The sequence below is a fragment of the Hemiscyllium ocellatum genome, chromosome 45 (assembly GCF_020745735.1).
Source record: "Hemiscyllium ocellatum isolate sHemOce1 chromosome 45, sHemOce1.pat.X.cur, whole genome shotgun sequence".
Taxonomy (NCBI): domain Eukaryota; kingdom Metazoa; phylum Chordata; class Chondrichthyes; order Orectolobiformes; family Hemiscylliidae; genus Hemiscyllium; species Hemiscyllium ocellatum.
Genome location: NC_083445.1, coordinates 17,037,864 through 17,052,226, shown reverse-complemented (window position 1 = coordinate 17,052,226; position 14,363 = coordinate 17,037,864). Strand labels below are relative to the sequence as shown.

At 42.5% G+C, this 14,363-nt stretch overlaps 1 protein-coding gene across 1 annotated transcript in view; it reads right to left on the bottom strand.

Moving 5' to 3' along the window:
• Positions 1-14,363, bottom strand: part of LOC132835879 (adhesion G protein-coupled receptor E3-like) — a 66,421-nt gene that overhangs the window by 40,845 nt on the left and 11,213 nt on the right. Inside the window, exons 3-6 of the mRNA XM_060854976.1 lie at positions 13,352-13,396; positions 6,702-7,019; positions 5,680-5,799; positions 4,054-4,106 (exon numbers count right to left, since the gene is read on the bottom strand). Coding sequence (XP_060710959.1) covers positions 4,054-4,106; positions 5,680-5,799; positions 6,702-7,019; positions 13,352-13,396 — 536 coding nt within the window. The remainder of the gene's footprint in view (positions 1-4,053; positions 4,107-5,679; positions 5,800-6,701; positions 7,020-13,351; positions 13,397-14,363) is intronic.

Here is a 14,363-nt window from a genome sequence, read left to right as displayed (position 1 = left end):
TGCTGGGAGTTTGGAAAATGTACAGCTCAGACTATGTTGCTCTGTAGCTTCACTGCCGTGAGCAGATCATTTAAAAGCAACCCAGAAATTTGGCATGACCTCTACAAAGAATTGAGCCAACAATACTAAAAACAACTCACAGGAACACTACCATCTAAAAGCCAGGTCTCAGCACGGGCTCAGACTCTTCGCCTCAGCACTGACCCGATATAACAGTTTCTTGGCATGGCCTGGCAATCTCTCAGTAGCCTGTGGCAATTTATCAGCCTGGCATGGCCTTCCAGTCCCAAGGAGTTGAAGGTCCGGTATGATGATGCTGCTCCTTCAACAAGGGTTATGTTGTCCTTGGTTTATTTTTTTCAGAGGGGTCATAAAGTCATGGGTTCTGAGATGTCTGGGTTTATTTACTTGAAAAAGCTTTTAAGTTTAAAGAAAAACACTTGTACAATGAAATGGGAGTACCCAGTTCTCCCAGCTCAACTCTTCTCTGGTTTGTTTAGGATTTAGCAGTCTGGCTGTTCAGGAGCTGCTGGTCAGATTAAGCTGGGGAAGCCAAAGAAACAAGTACAGTGGAAGGAGGTTCCGTGTTAAATTTCTCTGCCATCTCTCTCTCTCCTGTAAGAATCTGTGACTGATGTTACCTTTTTGCAAAAAGCGATTGTTACAGACAGTTGGACTAGCATCATTAAGTGGGGTTAGCGTATCGGTTTTTCGAATACGTTAAGTTGCTGGAACAGATGAGGTACTGGAAGACTGCAGATTGACTAATGTGGTGCCACTATTTATGAAAGGTGGTAAGGACAAGCCAGGGAGCTATAGACCAGTGAGCCTGATGTCAGTGGTGGGCAAGTTGTTGGAGGGAATCCTGAGGGAAAGGATATACATTTATTTCGAAAGGCAAGGACTGATTAGGGATAGTCAACATGGGTTTGTGCGTGGGAAATCATGTCTCACAAACTTGATTGAGTTTTTTGAAGAAGTAACAAAGAGCAGTAGACATGATCTATATGGACTTCAGTAAGCATTCATAAAGGTTCCCTGTGGGAGACAGGTGAGCAAGGTTACATCTCATGGAATACAGGAGAACTAGCCATTTGGACACAGAACTGGCTCAAAGGTAGAAGACAGAGGGTGGTGGTGGAGAGTTGTTTTTTAGACTGGAGGCCTGTGACCAGTGGAGTGCCACAAAGATCAGTGCTAGGTCCACTACTTTTCGTCATCTATGTTAATGATTTGAATGTGAGCATAAGAGGTATAGATAATAAGTTTGCAGATAACACCAAAATTGGAGGTGTAGTGGACAGCGAAGAAGGTTACCTCAGATTACAACAGGATCTTCATCAGATGAGCCAATGGACTGAGGAGTGGCAGATGGAGTTTAATTTAGATAAATGCGAGGTGCTGCATTTTGGGAAAGCAAATCTTAGCAGGACTTATACGCTTACTGGTAAGGTCCTAGGGAGTGTTGCTGAGCAAAGAGTCCTTGGAGTGCTGGTTTATAGCTCCTTGAAAGTAGAGTCACAGGTAGATAGGATAGTGAAGAAGGCGTTTGGCATGCTTTCCTTTATTGGTCAGAGTATTGAGTACAGGAGTTGGGAGGTCTTGTTGCATCTGTACAGGACATTGATTAAGCCACTGTTGGAATATTGCGTGCAGTTCTGGTCTCCTTCCTATCAGAAGGATGTTGTGAAACTTGAAAGGGTTCAGAAAAGAATGTTGCCAAGGTCGGAAGGTTTGAGCTACAGGGAGAGGTTGAATAGGCCACGGCTGTTTTCCATGGAGTGTTGGAGTCTGAGCGGTGACCTTATAGAGGTATATAAAATCATGAAGGGCATGGATAGGGTAAATAGACAAGGTATTTTCCCTGGGGTGGTGGAGTCTGGAACCAGACAGCACAGATTTAGGGTGAGGGGGGAAATATATAAAAGTGACCTCAGGGGCAACGTTTTCATGCAGAGGGTGGTGCATGTGTGGAGGCTGGTACAATTGCCACCTTTAAAGGCATCTGGATGGGTATATGAATAGGAAGTGCTTAGAGGAATATGGGCTAGGTGCTGGCAGGTGAAACTAGATTGGGTTGGGATATCTGGTCAGCATAGACGAGTTGGACCGAAGGGTCTGTTTCTGTGCTGTACATCTCTATGGTTCTATGACTCTATAAGTTATTCAGTATTCTGTTCTCTTTTGTTTGCGTATCATTCAGTACTCTGTAAATAAATTCTGTTTTGTTAAAAACCAAGGGGTTTTGACCAGCTGCATCACTCCTGTTTAAAACAACTCGCACAGTTCAGGTCTGGGCTACCTCGTCAAATATTTTGAGGAGGTCTGGCCTGGTCCATAACACCAGTGTGGACTGGAGGCAAGGTGATGGCATAGATTGGGTCGGCATGATTGTTGTTCTGAACATTTGAACACTGGGTAACACGGTGACTCAGTGGTTAGCACTGCTGTCTCACAGTGCCAGTAAGCGGGTTCAATTCCAGCCTTGGGCGACTGTCTATGGGGTGTTTGCACATTTTCCCCATGTCTCCTTGGCTGTGCTCCAGTTTCCTCGCACAGTCCAAAGATGTTCAGGTTAGGTGAATTGGCCATGCTAAATTATCCATAGTGTTCAGGGATATGCAGGGTGGTGCATTAGTCAGGGGAAGGGTCTGGTGGGTTACCTTTCGGAGGGTTGGTGTCGATTTGTTGGGCCAAATTGCTTGTTTCCAAACTGTAGGGATTCTATTTTACTTCTATATTTTTCTAATTTGTTCCTATGATCTGTAATGTTTGAATTTTTGTTTCTTTATTTTCTGAATTTTCTTTCCCTAAGGTCTTGTGCTGAAGAATCTGTACCTAGGTAAGTTGTACCTCAGATGGCGCTATAAGTGGTAACTTTTAACCTTTTCATTGTACTCAAGTGAGTGCATGTGACAATAAAGCATGAAAATGGATCTTTGCAGGTTAACCTCTGAGGGTAAAAGATGGACTGGGATCACAAGAGTTTCTCAGTTTGTGTTGTATTGTGCACAGCATTGAACATTGTAGGAAAGATGTGAATGCACTGGAGAGAGAGCTCAGGAATGATTTACAAACACAGTTCCAGGGATGAGGAACTTCAGTGATGAGGATAGATTGAAGAAGTTGGGCTTGTTCTCCTTGGAGAGAAGGACGCTGTGAGGAGACCTGATAGAGGTTTCCATCATCATGGATCGGGTAGATAGGGAGAAACAGTTCCTGCTCGCAACAGGTAACAAGAATGAGAGAGGGCATGGATTTAAAATGATGTACAAGCGAAGCAAGAGTGATATGAGAAAAAAACTTTGCCACTCAGCAGCTGGTGAGGGAATGGAATGCACTGCCGGGAGGTGGATGCAGGTTCAACTGAAGCAGTCAAAAAGACATCGATAGCTATTTGGATCAAAATGTTGGGCTAGAGTTGTCCAGGGAAAAGCCTGGAGTTTGGCATTCAGTAATGATGCGCATTTGAAGAACCAGTGCAGGTACGATGGGCTGAACGGCCTGCTTCTGTACCATAACAATCCTCTGATTCTGCGGTTTGCATTCTGCACAAAATGAGACTTCAAGATAGAAACTAGGAGGAGGCCATTCAGCCCTTTGAGCCTGCTCCACCATTCAATATGATCATGGCTGATCATCCAACTCAGTCCCCTCAGTCTCCCTTTGATCCCTTCAGCCCTAAAATTTATATCTAACCCCTTATTGAAAACATTCAATGTTTTGGCTTCAACCACTTTCTGTGGCAGAGAATTCCACAGATTCTGAGTGAAGAAATTTCTCTGTATCTCAGTCCTAAATTGCCCAGCCCATATCCTTAGACCATGACCCCTTGGTTCTAGTCTCTGCAATCACTGGTAACATCCTTCCTGTGTTTACCCTGTCTAGTCCTGTTAGAATCTTATAGGTTTCAGGAGATCTCCCCTCATTCCTCGAAACACCAGTGAAAATGGACCTAAGTGATCCAGTCTCTCTTCATAAATCATTACTGCCATCCCAGGAAACAGCCTGGAGGGAGATAGTACCTCAAACATGACTGTAGGAAGCTCTTACCTGTGATCCAGAGTCAGACTGGCATTCTGGAGAAATATTTCCTCGTTTCTCATCTGAAAGACATTTAAAAGGATGTTGTGAAGAACAAATGGCATATTTAAACTTCCAAATCTTCAGTGGTCACAGCGTTAGGCATTTCATTCCACTTGAGAGAGACGACTAATAATCTAGCCTGAGCAATCTTCCATAAACAGGAGGAAATGAACCACTACAGCGAGTATCGAGGTTCTATCCCTACCATTGATACCTTGGCCAAGATATCCAGGCAACTGAACAATCCAATGCTCACATCATGAAGCGCATTAGAAAGGACAATGTTAACGAGAAAGGAGTAACTTTATATTTGATGATCATACAACTCTACACATTTTTGTTAAATCTCTTGCTGATAGGAATTATTTTAATCATGTTTCACATTACTACGAACTCCATTGAGTGGACATTTGGGTGTTTGTGAAATCTTGTAGCTCACTATTTCAACGAATATGCCAACATGTATACGATGACCAAATACAAATGTTGCCTCTGGTGACCAATAGCCATGGTGCCGTATTTTTCTGTGCCTTATGCCACCATGCACATGGGCGGCACGGTGGCACAGTGGTTAGCACTGCTGCCTCACAGCGCCAGAGACCCGGGTTCAAATTCCCCCCTCAGGCGACTGTGTGGAGTTTGCACATTCTCCCCGTGTCTGTGTGGGTTTCCTCTGGGTGCTCCGGTTTCCTCCCACAGTCCAAAGATGTGCAGATTAGGTGAATTGGCCATGCTAAATTGCCCGTAGTGTTAGGTAAGGGTTATATGTAGGGGTATGGGTGAGTTGCACTTTGGCGGGTCGGTGTGGACTTGTTGGGCTGAAGGGCCTGTTTCCACACTGCAAGTAATCTAATCTAATCTATGCAGGATAAAGCTGAAAAGAAAGAGTTGTTCACTCTCTGCCCTTATTTAAAACAAAATTTTGGCACTTTTGCCCAGGGCAATGGCATGTGGCAGCACACTACTGCCTCACAGCACTGGAGACCCATATTAGATTCCATCCTTGGGCGACTATTGGTGTGGAGTTTGCACATTTTCCCTGTGTCTGCGTGGGTTTCTTCCAGGGTCTCACAATGGACTGGATGGGTCAAATGACTTGATTCCACACTCTGGGAATTCTATGATCCTGTTTACATCAACCCTCCAAAAAGCATTCCATCCTATCCCTGTAACTTTGCATTTCCCATGGCTCACCTACCAAACAGCACATCCCATGGCACTATGGGCAATTTAGCATGGACAATCCACTGTAACCTGAACATCTTTGGATTGTGGGAGGAAACCCACACAGGTATGGGGAGAATATGCAAACTCCACATAGTTTGCCTGAGGGTGGAATTGAACTCAGTCCCTGGTACTGTGAGGAAGCAGTGCTAATCACTGAGACACCCAAGAGATATCCAACTGATGGGATGTCATGATGTGTTGCTGTTTGCAAGGTGCTTTACTGACTTGTGAAGGAAGTTATGGTTGTCCACATATTACAGTGATCCCTTGTTAACTGTCATTGTTTGCAAACAGTCCCCGACGTAAGCTTTAAAAGTGATTTCTGTCATTCACTCAGGCATACAGGTGAATAAAGCAGAGACCTACCAGAGTCCTTGGCACCTATATCTGTGTAACCATCAATGGTCACTGTGGTTTCCTCAGCTTGTGATGTCGTGATTTTACTCCCAGTGGTTTTGTAGCTTTCAGTGAAACCGACTTCATGATCTAATGGGAATAAGGGAAGAATATTTTGTATTTTTGTGATGTGATGCTTATAATACACGAATTACACACAAAAGTACAGACACATAGCTGCTCCCCCTCTGTAATGGAGTTTGGAATAATGAGCCAATTTGAAATCCTACCACTCTAGCATGTAGGATTTCCGAATCTGATCCCACCTACCCATGATAGTTATCCCCAGTGCCAGACGTCAGTTATGATTGTTCCCATCCCACTTAGCACTCCCTCGCCCACACACCCTTCAACCTTAAAAATGTGCCCCCTCGTCTTGAAATGCCCCATCCTTGGGCAAAGACAATAACCATTAACCTTATTTTTCTATGAGGTTGCCTCTCAATCTCCTACAATCCAGTGAAAAAGTCCCAAATATCCAGCCATTCTTTATCACTCAAACCTACCATACCTGGCAACATCCTGTTAAATGTCTTCCAAACCTGATTAAATATTCTACTCAGTGCTAGGAACTACGAGAGAACCTTGCCTTTTGGGGGGGGGCAACACTGGCCCACCTCAAGTATTAATGGAATATCCCAGATTAGACTCAAGGTGAAACAAATCCTGTCTCTAAACCTTCGATGATGTGGCAAAGTTGCCCAACTTTCGACTGTGGTCCATCAGAATGGCAGTGCGAGGCTACTGCAGATGTTTGCTCTGCTAAAGTAACACTTCAACCTTGTTAACTCAGTATATATCACCTCCATTTACTGCAAACAAAGAGTTCTATAGAAGCTTACGCACAAAAAGAGACCGTTCGGCCCATCTTGTCTGTATAGTGGTGATGGCACAGAGACCTGTTTCCTTACTCTTTCTATGGTGGAGGTGATGGCACTACCTGCCCTTCAGATTGAGAACAGAATATTATCTGATAATTAGCATGGACTCACCATCTGTAATGTTGAGGTCGATGATGACTTGTTTGTTGTTGGAAGGCTCAGCATACTCTAAGCGGCAGCAATACTTGCCACTATCTCCCAAGCTCACATTGTGTATGGTTAAGGACACCTCTCCATTCTCTAGGTCACCAGTGAACTGGTATTTCGAATTCAGAGAGGTGGTATGATTTTCTTTCATTAAAATCAACTGGGAGTTACAATAAGAAAGGGGACAGCTCTTCCGGTCACAGCATATTGCTGATGGATGATTTGAAGCAGTGAAATACAGGGTGATGGAGGATCTCGCTTTCTGGGAGAAGAAGAAATTCGCTGTAAAGAGAATGAAAATTATGGTCATGTACTGTGGAAGAGAGTGTATTATCAAAACGGCTAAACGACAATCAAACCAAATGGCTTTTAAGATCACAGTCTGCAGGTGTAGCCAAAACAAATACTGTGGTGTCAAACAATCCCTTGTGCTATCATGTAGTCTGGCACAAAGGAACAAGGCAAGGCCATTGCTGGCAACTTGAGAAGAGGAGAAAAAAATAACACTGTAAAACTGATGAATAAGGCACACTGGTCCCAATTCATCTTCAAAATGAAGAGGAGGCGATACCCTAGTGGTATTATCATTGGACTGTTAATCCAGAGGCCCAGATAATTTTCGGGTTTGAATCCCACTATGACAAATAGTGGAATTTGATTTTTTTAAAAATCCTTTCCCAGGATGAGGACATAATTGGCCAGAGGGCAGTAAAGAGTCAACCATATTGCTGTGGGTCTGGAGTCACATTTAGGCCAGATCGGGTGAGGATGGCAGTTTCCTTCCCTAAAGGACATTAGTGACCCAGCTGGGTGTTTCCTGACAACTCACAATTGATACATGGTCATCATTAGAGTCTCAATTCTAAATAGTCATCAAATTCAAATTCCACCATCTGCCCTGACAGGATTTAAACCTGTGTGCACAGAACATTACCTGGGTCTATAGATTAACTGTCCAGTGATAATATCGTGCGGGCATTGCTTCCCAAATAAAACAGAACTCAAAATTAAAGGTCTAATGATGACTGTGAATCCATTGCCGATTGTTGGGTAATACCCATCTGGGTCACGAATGTCCTTTAGTGAATGAAATCTGCCATCCTTACCTGTTCTGGCCGAAACCCACAGCAACATATAATTGATTCTTAACTGCCCTCTGGGTAATTAGGGATGGGTAATAAATGCTGATCTAACCATGAATGAAATTTTGAAAAATCATATCCAAATCAAACTGGGGCTTCTAGTCCCTGTTTTTCACCTCTGGTTTAGCTGATCTTCAGATTAATATGGTCATTGTTTTGTATTTATTAATACCGTTGGTTAGCAACAAATTTAATCAGTGTCCGACTCAAAATTAACAACTTATCTGACATTGGACAAGAAAGTTCTAAATGTTTATCACTCTGTGTTGGAGTGAAAGGTGGTTTCAATGTTCTACTCTTGGTTCGAGCTCTACATTTTAGATTAGATCCCATGATCCTAGACTTCCTGGCCCATCAGTGTGTTCATCCCCTGCCTGTTCTTAACTCCAATCATATAGATCCTCTGAGCCAAGCTTGTTCTTTCCTGTTAGAGCATAGAACAGTACAGCACAGTACAGGCCCTTCAGCCCTCGATATTGTGCCAACCTTTGACCATACTCTAAGAACAAACTAACCTACAAACCCTATATTTTACTATCATTCATATGCCTATTCAAAGGTCCCTTAAATATCTCGATGTATCTGACTCTACTACCACTGCTGGCAGTGAATTCCATGCACTCACCACTCTTTGTGTAAAAACAACTACCTCTGCCATCTCCCCTAAACCTTCCTCCAATCACCTTAAAATTATGCCCCTTCATGTTAGCCACTTCTGCCCTGGGAAAAAGGGCTATCCAATCTTTCTATGCCTCTCATCATCTTGTACACCTCGATCAAGTCACATCTCATCCTTCTTCACTCCAAAGCTCTAGATCCCTGAATCATTTTTCCTAAATTATGCCCTCCAGTCCAGGCAGCATCCCAGGATATCTCCTCTGCATTCTCGCTGAAGCTTCAAAATCCTTACTATAATGAGGCAACCAGAACTGAATACAGTATTCCACATGTGGTCCAGCCAAAGCTTTATAGAGTTGCAACATGGCCTTGCAGCTATGAAACTCAATCCCCTGTTATTGAAAACTAACAGATCATATGCCTTCTTTACAACCTGATAAACTTGGGTGGCAACTTTGAGGGATCTATGAATGTGCATCCCAAGTTCCCTCTGTTCCTCCACAGTGCCAAGAATCCTGCCTTTAATCATGTTATATGCATTCAAATTCAAGCTTCCAAAATGAATCACTTCAAACTTTTCCAGGTTGAACTCCATCAGCCATGTCTCAGCCCAGCTCAGTATCCTGTCAATGACCTGTTGCAAACTACAACAGCCCTCCACACTATTCACAACTCCACCAACCTTCAAGTCATTGGCAAGCTTACTAACCCAACCTTACATTCCTCATTTAAGTAATTTATAAAAATCATAAAGAGTAGAGGTCCCAGACCGATTCCTGAAGAAGACCACTGGTCACCGAGCTCCAGGAGGAATACTTTCCATCCACTTTCACCACCCTCTGTCTTCTATGAACCAGCCAATCCTGTATTCAGACAGCCAAACTTCCTTGTATCCCATGCTTCCTTACTTTCTGCATGAGTCAACTATAGGGAACCTTATCAAATGCCTTGCTAACATCCACATACACCGCATCCACTGCTCTACCTTCATCAATGTGTTTTGTCACATTTGAAAAAATTCAATAAGGCTTTTGAGGCATGACCTGCCACTCACAAAGCCAGCTGACTTTCTCTAATCAAATTATGATTTTCCAAACAATAATCAATCCTGTCTCTCAGAATCCTCTCCAATAATTTGCCTACTTCAGATGAAAGACTGAGTGATATGTAATTCTCAGGGTTATCCCTATTCTATTTCTTGAACAAGGGAATAACATTTGCTACCCTGACGTCATTTGGTATTACTTCAGTTGTCAGTGAGGATGAAAAGATCATCACCAAAGGCGCAGTAATCTCTTCCCTCGCTTCCCATAGTTACCATGGGTATAAAGGTATCAATTGTTCTTATTTCAAATTCTCTTTAAACATTAACTCTGCAATATGGAAGCAAAACATTTAGCCCATTGAGTTGATACTGACCTTCCAAACAGCATTCCACCCTATCCTTGTAACCCCACAATTCCCATGGCTGACCCACCTAGCCTGCACATTCCTGGACACTATCGGCGATTCAGCATGGCCAATCCACCTAAACCGCACATTCTTCAACAATTTTCCATGGCTACCCCACCTCATCAGCACATTCCTGGACACAATGGGTAATTTAGCATGACCAATCCACCTAACCTGCACATCCCTGGACACAATGGGTAATTTAGCATGACCAATCCACCTAACCTACACATCTTTGGACTGTGGGATAAAAATGGAGTATCTGGAGGAAACTCACAGACACAGGGAGAATGTTCAAACTCCATATAGACAGTCTCCTGAGGGTGGAATGAACCCAGGTCGCTGGCGCTGTGAGACAGCAGTGCTGACCATTGGTCACTGTGCCACCCTTATCTTACATTAGCAAAGTCAGCCCAACACCTTCCATTCCTGCATGTCCTTTCAAAAATTCACAGATTCCTGAATGTTTATGTCTTGACTTGACCGGCTTGCAACTATGTCGATGACGACTATAACATCATTTGTATTAACCTCTATTTATATCGCTAATTCATTTACTGTCCCTGATCTCAGGCCAAACTTGAATTACATCATCTGATTGGTGTGACTGTCTCCTGGAAAAAAAAAGCATCGTTTGGAGGCTGATTGAAGATGTGACTTAGTATGGTGATGAAACGTCTGAAAATGAACCTTCCAGCTCAGCGAGCAAACCTACATCCAGAACCCTAACGTGAGCTACAAATCTTTTCAAAACTCACTGGAACAAAATGTCTGAGTAATGTTCCTCCTCCCTGATATTGGAAAAATTCTGTAGCTCAGACTCTAGTTCCTCAATTCAGTTCCTTGAGCTGCAAACATTCAATACAAATGTGTTCTCCTGGATCACTTTGGTGTCCAGTAGTTCTTACATACTGCTGCAGCAACACATCACCCATCACTATAATTTAATTTCTCTAGATCCCTGCTGTTTATACTTTATTGTAATTTGCTCACAACAGAGTCAAGAATATATGAAACAGCTCTTTTTTTTCAAAAATAGAAAGCAAAAAAAATTGACTTTAATTCTAGATCTTACTGTAAAGATCATAAATACCAATCTTACCCACCAGCCAGTTTCTTTCCCTGCACTTGCATCACATTGAAGTTCATCATTTCACCACTGGCCTTACTCTAGGTAACCTCTGCATCTTCTATCTTCTGCTCACCTCCCATTCTTTACTTTTTGCAATTAATCTGAATTGAAGCACCTCTTTCCCCCCATACACAAATTTCCCCTTTGAACTAAATATCCGGATATACTTTGTAGAGATTGTAACAAGGTCAGTCAGGTGGTCCTCATAGAATCTGAATTCCCTGATTGGGGCTGTTAACCTGGTCTAATCAGGGAGCCCAGGCTGACAGATAGGAACAGGAATGTCATGACTTGATGTTGGGATACTGGTCGTTGTGCAGCTATTTCAATCTCTGAATAGATTGACAGTAAAAATAGGTTAATTTATTTTTTAAAATTTCGAGCTGAGGGTCCTCTTGTGTCACAGTGGTCGTATTCCTACTCCTGCAAAGGGAGGCATGGGTTCAAGTCTTGACTGCTCCAGATGTGTGTCATAACATCTCTGAACAGGCTTTTTAGAAAAATATATCAATTGTTGTAAAAATTAAAGCTCTACTTCTATACGTCTTATTTAAACATGTTGGATGGAAGTGAAAACAAAAAAAAAAATCAGGAGATGAAGCAGTCCTCTTATGACACAGAAGTAGAGTCTCTATCCCTGAACAGAGAGACTGGGGTTCAAGTGCCACCTGCTCCAGAGATGTAATAACATCTCTGAACAGGTTGATTAGAAAAATAGGTTAAATTAATAAAAATGAATGGGGCCCACTTGTGGAACAGTGGTAGTGTCCCTCGCAATGAGCCTGAAGGTTCAAGAAATAAACAGGAGGGTCAGACATCCTGTTTCACTCTGAGAGTGGGCTCTGATGGAGCTGAATCAGTGTCAAGGACTCTCTACATTTAAATCAAGGGTGACTCAGTGATGGGGAATACCAGCCTCTGTGGAGTTATTTTCTTCTCACTTGGTCTCTTTTACACTCAAGTGAAGTCTGAATTCTACACCTTTGTGCATAGAAAGGCTTAGCTATTGTGAACCTTTTCTGCTTAGTTTCTATATCTGTTCATGACATTGCTATGATTCAATCAGGAGGATGCTTAAGGTCCCCTTGGGCCTTGACTTTCCAGATTTACATCATTTCAGTAGTACCTTGTTCTGTCCTAATTGACCATGCCTTCACCAATTCACTCAACCTAACAAAGTGCCTTTGCAATTTCACACTACCATCTTTGTTTTTTATAACACAGACCATCTTTTCTGATCTTCAAATTTGCCTTTTATACCATTATAGAGGATTTTAGAGTCATAGAGTCCGACAACACAGAAACAGACTCTTCAGTCCAACGGGTCCATGCCAACCATAATCCCAAACTAAATTAGTCCCACCTGCCTGCTCCTGGCCCATATGCTTCCAAATCTTTCCTGTTCATGCACTTATCTAAATGTTTTTTAAGCCCACATCCATCACTTCCTCAGGAAGTTTATTCCACAGACAAACCACCCATCTGTTTGCCCCTCGTGTCTTTTTTTAAATCTCTCTCTCCTCTCACCTTAAAAATGTGCCCCATCGTCTTGAAATCCCCCATCTTAGGGAAAAAACAACTACCATTAACTCTATCTATACCACCTAATTATTTTATTAACTTCTGTCAGGTCATTTCTCAACCTCCTATGCTCTAGTGAAAGAAGACTCAGCCTGTCCTTAAAACTCAAACCATACCAGCAACATCCTGGTAAATCTCTCTGTATCCTCTCCAGCTTAACATTTTGCTTCCTTTTACTGGGCAACCAGAACTGGATATCGTCCTCCAAAAGAGGCCTCAACAATGTCTTGTACAACCTCAACATGACGTCGCAAATCCTAAATTCAAAGTTGAAGGCAATGTAGGCAAGCGTGTCACACATATTTTTAACCACGACACTTCAAAGAATTATGTACGTGCACTCCTAAGTCTCTCTATTTTACAACACTACCCAAGGCTCTACCATTAATTGTGTAAGCCCTACCCTCCAACACAGTGATTACTTGAGGCTCCAACACAGACTTTCACAGAATGTAAGCAGTGTTGCTCTGCTGATATGATTCCACACCAAATGACCCTATTCTCTGTCTCCTTCCACCATTTATTGCAAACTTCCACCACATCGGTACATTGTGATTGAAAGCATAAAATAACTGATACAGTTGTATGCTTTTGCACTGTTTCCACTGCATAAAAGGAATGGGCACTATGGAGAAAAGGACTCCAAACTAAAAGAGCTAAAAGCTAAAACTAAAAGTTTCATGTCTTACCATATCCATCTGTGCTTTCATTCCAGATAGTCCAAAACAGCAATGCTAGGAAACAAAATAAAAGTAATTCCTAATTATATGTGAACAGTTTTTGGAAAATACATTAATAAGGGAGTGAATCAGGAAATGAGATTTCTTGTGGTGCACTGAGTTGTTTAGTTTTCGTGGGCTTCGTGATTTTTTTTCCTTTTAAACAGCAGGTGGAATGATTTCACCAAACAACAGCAACTGCAACTTGCATTCACGTAGCAGCTTTGACAGCCCCCAAACTATGTCATGGATGCAGGCACAGAAAGGGATATCAGGATGGATGAGCTTTAAGGAGATTTGGAAAATGAGAAGAGAAAGGTAGAGAGACAAAGATGGAAGCATTCCACACTATTCAGCCTATCCCTGAAAGGACTTTTAAAAAAATTTTGCCCAGGATGTAGCTGTTACTGGCAAGGCCAGCACTTGATGCCCATCCCTTGAACTGAGTGGCTTGCTAGGCATCCAGGAGAATTGCGAAAAGTCAAACATTTTGCTGTGCGTCTGCTGTCACAGTAGGTTTCATTCCTGAAAGGACACTTGTGATCCAAAGAGTTATTGGTTTAACCAAAGTCACAATTAGTTGGACTTACTCTCAATAGTCCCTTGAAGGTGGAGTTGCAAGTAGACAAGGTGGTGGAAAAGGCATTTGGCACATTCACCTTCATTGGTCAGTGCACTGAGTATAGGAATTGGGATATCATGTTGCAGCTGTACAGGACATTGGTTAGGCCACTTTTAGAATGCAGCGTACCCTTCTGGTCTCTCTGCTATAACAATGATGTTGTGAAACTTGAAAAGGTGTAGAAAAAGATTTACAAAGTTCCTGCCAGGGTTGGAGGGTTTGAGCTGTAGGGAGAGGCTGAATAGGCTGGGGCTTTTTTCCTTGGATCGTCAGAGGGTAAGAGGTGACCTTACAGAATTTCATAAGATCATGAGGGACATGGATAAAGTAAATAGGCAAAGTCTTTATCCTAAGATGGGT